This window comes from Abramis brama, assembly GCF_963993115.1.
Source record: "Abramis brama genome assembly, chromosome: 21".
Lineage (NCBI taxonomy): Eukaryota > Metazoa > Chordata > Actinopteri > Cypriniformes > Leuciscidae > Abramis > Abramis brama.
The window spans coordinates 9,528,098-9,539,876 of NC_139983.1; the positions used below are offsets into that span (position 1 = coordinate 9,528,098).

The 11,779-nt window shown below is 37.8% G+C and overlaps 1 protein-coding gene across 1 annotated transcript; it reads left to right on the top strand.

The window, feature by feature from the left end:
- Positions 1-2,252: 2,252 nt before the first annotated feature.
- Positions 2,253-11,079, top strand: afg1la (AFG1 like ATPase a). The gene is made up of 13 exons (XM_084096467.1): positions 2,253-2,401; positions 3,773-3,990; positions 4,096-4,147; positions 4,258-4,359; positions 4,771-4,901; positions 5,051-5,150; positions 6,308-6,366; positions 6,538-6,620; positions 7,080-7,150; positions 7,896-7,996; positions 8,083-8,223; positions 8,302-8,418; positions 10,601-11,079. The coding sequence occupies exons 1-13, from the start codon at positions 2,293-2,295 to the stop codon at positions 10,727-10,729; spliced, it is 1,413 nt and encodes a 470-aa protein (XP_083952593.1). The 5' UTR covers positions 2,253-2,292; the 3' UTR covers positions 10,730-11,079.
- Positions 11,080-11,779: the final 700 nt, after the last annotated feature.

The window sequence follows — 11,779 nt, forward strand, 5'->3', positions numbered from 1 at the left end:
ACTCTCATTAACTCTCATTAACATGGCAGTTAATTATAATTACCTAGTCGAGCTGCTGCCTGTGACGTGTATTTTTCTTCAGTAACGCCCTCCCCAAACATGCATAGATCTAAAGAAGGCTTCAGTCGTCTCTCTAGACTAAAGCATTGAGTGAAGGGGAAGACAAGTGATTTTGCCATGGATACAAACACATAAACATCCATCTCCCTCACGGCTTTCAGCATGCTCCTGCATTAAGTAGCTACGGACACTGGCTCTTTGAGAATGAAAGCACAGCTAAAACTCTTCTCACCTTATCTTCCAGTCAAGGGCAAAGTAGGTGAGAATATGTCAAAAAAAGATGAAGATGCATGCAAAAGGTGAAGGAGGAGACCTTTAGTTGCTGCTGAATGAACTCGGATCATCATCATCCACAGTAAGCTAAGCGAATGGCAACGCATGTCATAAAGCCAGAGCGTGTGTTACAGTGTGGATGATGCGGCACAGTCGCGGGCCTTCAGGCTCCAGGAGCTCAGTGGTTGTCATGGCAACAGGCATCCAGATCCTGGGCTGCTTCCCATCACATGTTCATAAAACATTCTTCCGTAAAGATAATATAATGCCAGAGGTGGATGGGGTGATGGGATTATAGGCTGCTGGCTGTCATTATACATACGTCAACATTAACTGTATTATTCAATGAGAGCATCTCATTATGAAATCCTTCCAAAACATGCAAGATAAAACATGCAAACATGTTGCAAAACATGCAACACGGACACACACACACATCATACTAACATGGCTATTGTTTTATTTAATAATTAAGTGAAGAAACAGCACTGCATTGAAAAAATTAAGAAATCAAGAATAAACTTAACGGGCCCTATTTTAACAATCTGAAACGCAAGTGTCAAAGCGCAAAGCGCAAGTAACTTTGTGGGCGGGTCTTGGCGCTGTTGCTATTTTCCCAGCGGGATAAATGACTCTTGCGCCAGGCGCAAATCTAAAATGGGTTGGTCTGAAGTAGCTTCATTATTCATAGGTGTGGTTTGGGCGTAACGTGAAATAAACCAATCAGAGCATCATCTCACATTCCCTTTAAGAGCAGACGCGCTTTGTTCTAAAGCGGATTCCTATTATAACGGCGGATTTGCCAGACGCGCGCCAGGAGCTGTTCACAGCCAAGGAGAGCAACGCTCTCGTCAGGGACGTTGGGGATGGAGAAACCCACCCAAATTAACTTCGGTTAAAAAGGTGTATGATAATTTGGGTAAATGTGTAAGCTAGATGTATGCTTTTATAATAAATTGTCTATGCGCGTTGTGCACACGCTACATTGATTATGGCCAAGCATGCGCCCTTAAATTAGCATATGAATAACATGCACAACGCGCCACTGACTTTAAACTATTTTTTCCTGGTTAGTGGCGCAATTGTTTTCTAAACCTGCAAAATAGCATGAAGGAACGTTTGCGCCGGAACACGCCTCCTTTTTTGCGCTGAACCGCCCAGGGAGCGCAAGTTCATTCCCTAGTTTAGCGACCTGCTTCTGTGGAGGGAAAAACGCGCTTTGCAAAATAGGAATGATACATGCGTCAGTGTACAAAGTCAATTGCGCTGGGTGCAAGATAGGGCCCAACGTAAGGAAGGTAAAAGTACAAATTACAAACCAGGTAGGAAGCTATTTATGAGTATTGAAGAGAGTTTGTGGTATCTTTATTTTTTTAGAAATACAATATTGTTCAGAGAGTAATTATGTTTTTTCAGTGAACAATAACATACACCTAGGGGAGATGGTCCTCACTGCAGAACACGAAATCCAGGGGGAGGAGTTGGATCCAGATCCAACTCCTCCCACCTTACATATACCTAAACCTACCCATCTCCACCCCTTAGATCTGGATCCAACTCCGCCCCCTGGATCTCGTGTACTGCAGTGAGGTGCTACTGATGTGAATAACATGGGCATAACAAAATGTGAAAATCTCGTTTAGTTAATGTTAACCACAGACTTTGTTTTACTTAACCTTTAAAAACACATAGAAAATTATTGAGGAAATGATAATTCTCTTTCAGGTTTTTCCGGTTGTAATGTCTGCATTTAAATGCATGTGTAGCTTGACAGGGGAAGGCCGTCTCAGCTTATGAATATAAATTAGGTCAATCTGACGTTGCTCGCTGGTGGAGCGGAAATAAGAGTCACGTCAAAAGTTAATTATCCATGAGTCGTACGGCCCCTTACACAAAGACCACGCCCATTCCCACTGTTCAGAGCGCCCTTTCAATAAAGCTTCCGCAGTTTGAATCATCATGGCAGCCGGCGAAGCGCCCTTGGTGGCGCTTGGACTTCAGTTCTGTATGAAAAACAAGCTTCTGTCGAAGTCAACTTTGCCTAGTATTATCAGCTGTATTAGAAGAGGTAAGGGTTTTCTTGACAAGTGAATGACAGTAATGTTTTATATGAAAAATGTCGTTATGTTGACTTTTGACACTGACATGACAACCTGACAAGACAAGAACACCCAGTTTTTGACTTTAGATAAATAAGAGAAATGTAAATCGATGTATGTATGTACAGTACGGTATGTATGCATGTGTGTGTGTGTGTGTGTGTGTGTGTGTGTGTGTGTGTGTGTGTGTGTGTGTGTGTGTGTGTGTGTGTGTGTGTGTGTGTATATGTATATGTGTGTGTGTGTGTGTGTGTGTGTATGTGTATGTGTATGTGTGTGTGTGTATGTATGTTCAGTACGGTACAGTATGTATGTATTTACAGTATGTATGTGTATGTGTGTGTGTGTGTGTGTGTGTATGTATGTATGTATGTATGTTCAGTACGGTATATGTATGTACAGTATGTATGTATGTATGTACAGTATGTATGTATTTACAGTATGTATGTATGTGTGTACAGTATGTGTATATGTGTGTGTGTATGTATGTATTTACTGTATGTATGTATGTATGTATGTTCAGTACGGTATATGTATGTACAGTATGTATGTATGTATTTACAGTATGTATGTATTTACAGTATGTATGTATGTATGTACAGTATGTATGTATGTGTGTACAGTATGTGTATATGTGTGTATGTATGTATTTACAGTATGTATGTATGTATGTATGCATGCATGTTCAGTACGGTATATGTATTTACAGTATGTATGTATTTACAGTATGTATGTACAGTATGTATGTATGTACAGTATGTATGTATGTGTGTACAGTATGTGTATATGTGTCTCACACACACACACACACACACACATATATATGTATATATATGCACACATGTATACGCCTAGTTGTCAGGCTTTTTGTTTCTCAGGGTGTTTATTACATTTAAATCACGTTTGACAACTTCACCAAACCAGACATTTTTATAATACTATTATCTTGAGGACGTAGTCTTGAACTCCATTTGTATGTAGTTGAACTTGACTCTTGTCGGTATGTGTCAGTGTGTTTTTTTTTTTGTTTACGCATTTTGTACTGAAATTATAATAATAATATAATTTTAGTTTGTTGGACAGAATTCACATACATTACAGTTTTAAAAAATGTAAACTCTTGAAAAATGTAACTCTTGATTCAAAACCTTGTAGTTAATGAGATATAACCTTCTTGACAACTAGCCCCTAGTCTCTCCTAAAACTGATGTTAAATAAGAAGAAAGTTGACAGTGTTCCTTTAATATTTACATATAACCAAGAGAAATAGACATGTTGCAGTCATGCAGATCAACACATGCACTCTTGTTTAACTCATGAAACACTTTTCTATCCTGAAGGGCTTGCCACAAGTGTGCTGTCTCAGACCGTTGAAGAGCCCAGCGCCACGACCTCTCCAAGCAGCAGTTTTGGCGGACCCTTGGAGCATTACAACAGTCTTATTCGAGATGGACAGTTACGAGAAGATCTGCAGCAAAGGGCTGTTATGGAAAAACTGGAACAGATGCAAAAGAATCTTCGAGGGTACAGCAATGACCGCTCATCGCTTTTTTCAAAGGTAAACTGGCCTAAATCCGCCGACATATACCCTGCAGATACTTTGAAAGTGTTTTTTAACTAATTCTAACTTATACTGTATATGTTTTTGATTCTTTTCTAACAGTTCTTCTCCCAGAGAAAGCCACCAAAAGGTTATTACATATATGGAGACGTTGGTAAGTTTTGCATTGTTATGTCGTGGCTGTCACATAGTGTCAGATAAACTTTATTGTACTGGAAATTAATTGCTCAGTTCTGATATCAATGTGAATTTCCTCAATTACAGGCACAGGAAAAACTATGGTTATGGACATGTTTTATAATCATGTAGAGACAGAGAAGAAAAAAAGGGTCCATTTTCATGGATTCATGTTGGATGTACATAAACGTAAGTTTGTTATGACTGTTCTTTTTAAGTTTAGTTTTTAATAAGATTCGTTAGACTTTTAATATACCTGAACTCTATTAATGTTTGTGCACTGATAATTCTGGTTATTTTATAATCATTTATGTATTTATTGTTTTTACTGTAACTTTATTTAATACATTATTTATGACTACCCCATAACATCTGGCATTTATTAAACTCCCAGCGCAACATATTTTTATTATCATATATTATTTTTTAAACAGAAGCCAGAAATTGATACAAGGTCCATCATTCAATATATATTAAAAAATGTTTGAGGGACTGAAATATTCCTGGAGCCCAAAAATGACCCATGTATGATTAAACGGATGCCAAAATAGTAAAGTTCCCATTATCTGCTCTCACTCAGATAGAGTCATGTTTATGTAGGAATCCATCGGCTCAAGCAAAGTTTACCCAAAAGAAAAGTGGGTAAAATGGCAAAGGCGTACGATCCTATCGCTCCGGTTGCAGAAGAAATCAGTGAGGAAGCCTGCCTTCTGTGTTTTGATGAGTTTCAGGTGAATGTTTAACTTTGTAATTGTATCGTTGCAATCTAATCAAGCTTTGTGATCGCTTCAGTGTGCTGAGATCTTCCTAAGTTATCAGAGAATACAGAGAATAAACAGTATTGATTTTTAAGGTTTCTTTTGCTTTCTCTGTTCATTAGGTCACTGACATCGCAGATGCCATGATCCTTAAGCAGCTCTTTGAGAACCTCTTCCTTAAAGGGGTTGTTGTTGTTGCCACGTCCAACCGGCCTCCTGACGGTATGAAGCAAATAATCAAGAGTCAAAATATTGATATGTTGTCACTGGAGTGTATGTAGGTGTTATACACTTTCATTCGGGTGTATGGGTGACATAGTTGCTTGTAATAATCAAGACTCTTTGGAAAGCCTATTATCATTTCTTCAGTGTGTTGCGTTTGCAAGTTTGATTTATGAACCACCAATAGCTATGTTTCCATTTACCTATTTTTATGCGAATTTTGGGATATTGCACAAAAAAAAACGGTTAGAAATGCCAAGATGCATATAAATTAGAAAAATGTGTATAAAAACGTATGCGCTCAATTGAGGCAGATCTTTTTTTTAATCCGATGAGTATACATGCGTATAAACTACGATTAAAACACATTTACCAAATTAATCCCTTGATGTGCAACAAAAAAACTGACTTTGACTCAACAGAGGATGTGTTTGGACAACAGGACTAACCAGCAGATCAGTTTCATCACACAGCATTTCAAATGTTGGTTTGGTCACTCTGAAATGCCTGAGCCAAAGTCTGCCATCAAAATGATTTGGTATAATTACCTCTCAGAACTGTCTCACACGATTGCGTTCCCAAACATCAGGCATCTGAACGCAAGATAAATGACATTGCCTTTCGTCTGTGTGCTCTGAGGCGCAAGTCATTTATGATGTACTGTAGAAAAAAAACAAAAAAACAGTGGCTTCCGCGATTGAAGTGAAGGGAAAGTTTGGCAAACTATACTTGGAATTTGTCCTCTGTATTTAACCCATCACACATTAGGTGTAGTGAACACACACACACACACACACACACACACTGCAGTAGCCAGAGCAGTGGACAGACATTTTTGCTGAAGCGCCCGGGGAGCGATTGCGGGCAACCTTCGGGTTACAAGTCCGACTGTCTAACCATTAGGCCACAACTTCCATTTTTAATAAAGACATTTTGCACGAATTTCCCTGGAAGTGACTATTTTCTTCAAGAGAACACATCAACTGTGCTTTATTTGCAAATATTTTATACTATATTACAATCTTGCACATAAGTTAAATCCACAACTTTAGATGGAAACATAGCTAGTGACTGTCCTAGCATCACAGAAGTGCAGTTTTCTTTCTGCTTACCTTCCAAATTCCAGTTTGTACTGAGAACAATATCTTGTTTTACAGATCTGTACAAAAACGGATTGCAGAGGGTGAACTTTGTGCCATTCATAGCTGTGCTAAAGGTAAGCACTTCAGCATTGTTTATTATCTAATACATTTAGCGCTGTGTTCATTGCTCTTACTTGCTGTACTTGATGCCCTTGTTGAACTTGATAATGATAATGCCTGTTGATTTTGTTCTTTTCTGTTGGAAGTACTGCATGTAATTCACTGATCAAATGTCTTTTAAACAGGAGTATTGCCAAACACTACGCTTGGATTCTGGAATAGATTATCGGAGAAGAAATTGCCCTGCAGCCGGGAAACTCGTCTACCTGTGAGTAAATGCATTATGTTGTACAAAATGAGATGTTACCGCATTAGTTTAGAGCAGTTTAGTTACGCAAGTTGACTAATTCTTTACAAGACATGCATCTTTAAATTGATTCCAAGAGTATTTAAAGCTGTGTAATAAAGTGTAATTTCTGCGTCACTAGCATTACCAAACAGGGTTTCAAAAATAATCATAGTCTTCAAACAATCCAAACTTGCAACATTATATGAGACTGTTGCTTGGGCCAGTCAGGAAGCGCCGCTTTTCGAATATCCTCATATGAATTACATCCTTATATTAGCCTCTTTATATTAAGATGGAATAGGAATAAGTATTTAACATCCAAAACATGTCATGCTTCTGCCTGAACAGTGAGTATTAGCCCTTTGACTAAGTATCTGTGAATAAACAAAGTTGTATTATGAAGTGATGAATTATTTATCAAATGTTTTTTTGATTTAGTTCCAGTGAACCCGATGTTGATGCAACACTCGACAAGCTGTTTGATGAGATGGCCTTTAAACAGAATGACAGTAAGTTGGTTGCTGATGTGTTCTCTGAAGAACACAAAACAGACTTGTTTAAAGCCCCTTTCACACAGAGATTCCGGAAAATACACGGATAAAGTGATCCGGGATCGTTTGATTTTGGTTCATTCACACTGCTAGTGATTTTCCGGAATCAGAGAGTGCGTTCACACACAACCTGTAAAAATCCCGTAAAGACACGTGACATGTATCTCAGCAGCGTCTTAAGTTTGCTTATGAGCTGAGATTTCTCTCTCGACAAACTACGCTTGTGCATTTTTTTTCTCTGATTCTATCATAAACTTGCGCATTACGTACCGTTTCACTAGCTGGTGAACGATCCCGGCTTCAGCGTCATCACTACGACACAGCATTATTACGGCTTTTGTTCACACAGCGCACGTTCCGGGACTGAGCACGGCAATGTTACTAGGTCCCCAACACGGCATCGATGCCGGCATCAATCCCGGGTCGTGTTTGCGTTCACACAGAAGGCATTCTGGCAATTTCCCGGCAATTTGATCATCAGGATCATCGCGCTGTGTGAAAGGGCTTAAGTAGCTGATTGTGGATCAGTAAAAACACCCTATCAAAAGAATTTCTAATGACAGACCATTAGATGTCATAGTTCTACAGATGTGAATGTGAGTTGCCATTATATGTTTCAAAGTAATTGCATCCAAAAAAAATGTACCAGCCATGAAACTTTTTGTTATGCATATTTGATTCAGGTTCATTTTGTTTATCACAGTTACCCGACCCAGATCTCTAAAGGTACATGGAAGGATACTGACGCTTGACAAAGCATGCGGGACCATAGCAGACTGCACCTTTGAGGAGCTGTGTGACCGGGTAAGCTTGTGTTTTCCATGCCAACTCACATTCAGTCATTAAAATGAACTATAATCGGTGAGTCTTGTGTTGTTTTTAACTCTTAGCCTATAGGAGCCAGTGACTACCTGGAGATGTCTGCTGTGTTTGACACAGTTTTCATCCGAAACATTCCTCTGCTTACTTTGAACAAGAAGACGCAGGCCAGACGCTTCATAACTCTCATTGACGCACTATATGAGCACAAGGTAAGTCGTGAAACACTTGTGATTTTTGTTGGAAGGTCTTGAAGGAACCTCTGACGGTTTGGTGGAATATCTCCACAGGTTCGTGTGGTGCTTCTGGCAGAAGCTCCATTAGATGAGCTGTTTGTTTGTGAGCATCACGAAGATCATGATCATCACGACACTCATGTTTTATTGGATGACCTGGGCATTTCAAGGGTAATTTACAAATCATTTTCTATTTAAATTCTTTGAGAATGAAAAACGAAAAAAGAAAAAAAAATTGCAAGCTAAATTTTGCCATTAGAATTTTATCATTAATTAAATTGTATATATATATATATATACATATATGCTTTTGAGTTATAGGATTTTTTTGTAATACAACTATGTCATAATTATTCAACGCTGCTGTTTTTAAGTTTCTTATTTGTATGGTACAAAATTGTGTTAAAGCACAATAAAGCCTTTGGAAACTCTAAAACAAAACTGAATTAGCTTGTGCTGTTACACACTCATATATATATATATATATTTATTATTTAGCCCATGCATGTACTAAAGTTCAGTAGCAAATATGGCCAAGTCAAAAGAGCTATCACAAAAGTTATAGAGAACAAATTGTTTTATTACATTAGAAAGTCTGTGGCTACAAGATTTCCAAAACACTAAAAGTTCCTAGAGACTCAGCTGGCAGCCTTATTCATAAGTTTAATATTTGTTGTACCAGAAAATCTTTGAGGGTGTTGAAGAAAATATATTTACACAATATTATTAAAGGGAATAAAATGTTTGATTAGAGCAACTGAGAAAAACCCTCAATTTACTATCAAGACTTGCAAGATGACCAAGATGACCTTAGATAACCTTTCAGGGCATAAGAAGAGCACTAGACAAGCACGACCTTCATGTTGGGACATCTTGCCAAATGCCACTCTTGACCAAGAAGAACATAAAAGGACAACTTGAATATGCTAAAATTCATTTGAATAGACCTGTGGAGTTCTGGAAGAATGTTTTATTAAGTGATGTGACGAAACTGGAACTTTTTGGACCCAGCGGTATGTCTGGTGCAAAAAAGGCAAAGCTTATGAGCAGAAGAACACCATCTCTGTGGTCAAACATGGAGGCGGTCCAGTCTTGTTATGGAGGAGCTTTGCTGTTGCAAGAAGTGGAAATCTTGAGTGTATGAAGGACATCATGAATTCTTTGAAGTAAGCCATTTTGGCAAAGATGGTGATGTCTTCGGTGCAGAGACTGAAGCTTGATGATCAATGGACTTTCCTGCAGGACAGCCATCCGTATACATCCAAATCTACTGAAGCTTGGTTCAGGGATCAGTCGTAAGATGTTCTTGAGTGGCCTCTACGGTCTTCAGATTTAAATCTGAATTTGAAGAAAGCAGTGGTAACGTGAAAACCAAAGATTATCAGTGATCTGGAAGCTTTTTCAAGCGAGGAATGGGCCAAGATTGCAGTAGAGACGTGACAGAAGCTTCTAAGCACTTACTGGCAGCGTTTATTGGCGGTTATAAAGAATAAAAGATTCTCCACAAAGTTTGAATTTTGGGTGTTGAATAATTTTGAACACAAATGTTTAGAGCCAATTCGATTTTTTGTTCCTTTTCTCAACAACTTTACGTTCTCAAGAGTCACTCATGTGTATTAATAAAATTTCTATAATAGTTTACTGATGCCTTCGTTGAATTGTTTTCATAAAATGTTGTTCTTGGCAGCAAAATGTCTTGCAGGTCAAGGGCATTGAATCATTTTGAATGCAACTGTATTTCATTTTAATTTGCTGCTCAAGAAACATTTCTTCTCATTATTTATCAATGTCGGAAATAGTTATGTGGCTAAATATTTTTTATAGACACAGTAATACATTCTTTTCAGGATCCTTTGATGAACAGAAAGTTCAAAAGCAACAGCATTTATTAAATAGAAATCTTTTGTAATGGCAAAAATGTCTTTACTGTCACTTTTGATTAATTTAACGCATCCTTGCTGAACAAAAGTATTAGTTTAATTAAAAGAAAAATCTTACTGACCCTAGTAAAACATATTTTGACCAAATTCCATCCCATGAACTAAAAATATGAAGAAAATAGAAGATATATTTTGATAAAATAAAATGAAGACTATTTTTGTTTCTATTACCAAACCAAATTACCAAAGATTTTTTTTCATTTTTATGGTAAAATATCTAAACATCATGTTACTGCATGCAATTTAATGCTAATGACACTGTTGAGAATGTTCAGATTCGTTACGGTTGGTGGCGTGTGATTAATTGTCTTTAAAATGTCACTGCATGAACCTACAAACGGTAGATATTTAAATATTTGAACTGTGTAGTTAATCTCTTCACATTGATTTGATTATCTCTTTTAATGTGTCAGGATTCAGGCAGCTCGCTGGCGATCTTCACAGGAGAGGAGGAGGTGTTCGCCTTCCAGAGGACGCTCTCTCGACTCACTGAGATGCAAACAGAGGAGTACTGGGTTGCAGGAGAGCGGAGCTCTAAGTAGCTTTTATCATTACTAACTCCATATACAGCAGCCATCTCAGCTATCATAAGACTCAGCCTCTCGTGAGGTCTTGGGATCAACTCCATTTTGATTTGGTGAGGATTGTATTGTATTTTAATCAGAACTGTATGGTATATTGCTGCACTTTATAAACGCACATGCAAAAATGAACATGACACTTGAAAGATGGGCAGGTTTGTAGGAATCTGGATGCAAATCTGCCGAAGATATGTTTTAAAATCAGCCTGCCTTTTTGGTTTGTAAAATGTTTTATTGACAACCTATATTGTCAAATTATTGATATGCAACCTATTTAAGATTAATGCTTGCATTAAAATTATTTTAACTTATTGATGTCTGATTGTTTGGAAGCTTTCTATAGTGCTTTTGTTTCAGGAATGTGTATGAATTTGGTTAATTCATTATTGTTTGTGTCCATAAGAGAATATTAGTCATGTATATTTAGGTGTAAGGAAGGAGACATGGTAACTTAGACCTAGAGATTCATTTATTCATTGGTGATGCTTGCTAAGCCAAGCTCATACTTATAATTTGGGGTTTGTTCAAATCCATAATTCTAAGTATTACGTTTTGGTGTTTATCTTACCTGTGCAACACATCGTGCATGAATGATACTTCAAATTGTGTGGCTTGTTGATGAGAAGTGTGCTATTACTATCTTTTGTGATCACTCATGCCTGCTACAGACTGTGTGTGATTTCATTACAAATCACACTGTACAACATGGATCTATGGATCTGTACGATATATCATGTGACCTATTGAATCGTAGGCTACGACACAAGTCATGTTAGTACAGAAGAATAAAACATCATCAGCATGCACTAGTGGTAAACAAATAGAGCAAGATGAATCACACTTTTGCAATTGTGGTTTTTATGTGTGCTGAAAAAGAGGAGGAAGCAAAAAGAGAATATGGACGCGGTCATGGCTAGGGAAAAGAGGCCGACTTGGCATGCCAATTTTGCAAATGGAGCTTGAGGTAAGTAGTTTTAAGTTTTAGTTCCATGCTGTGCTGATCAATATGCC

Excerpts from the sequence above, each read along its gene's own strand:
- afg1la (XM_084096467.1), top strand. The coding sequence starts at position 2,293 with ATGGCAGCCGGCGAAGCGCCCTTGGTGGCGCTTGGACTTCAGTTCTGT. Across the intron at positions 4,360-4,770 it reads CATGTTGGATGTACATAAAC|GAATCCATCGGCTCAAGCAA; the intron begins GTAAGTTTGTTA and ends ATGTTTATGTAG. Across the intron at positions 7,151-7,895 it reads GGCCTTTAAACAGAATGACA|TTACCCGACCCAGATCTCTA; the intron begins GTAAGTTGGTTG and ends TGTTTATCACAG.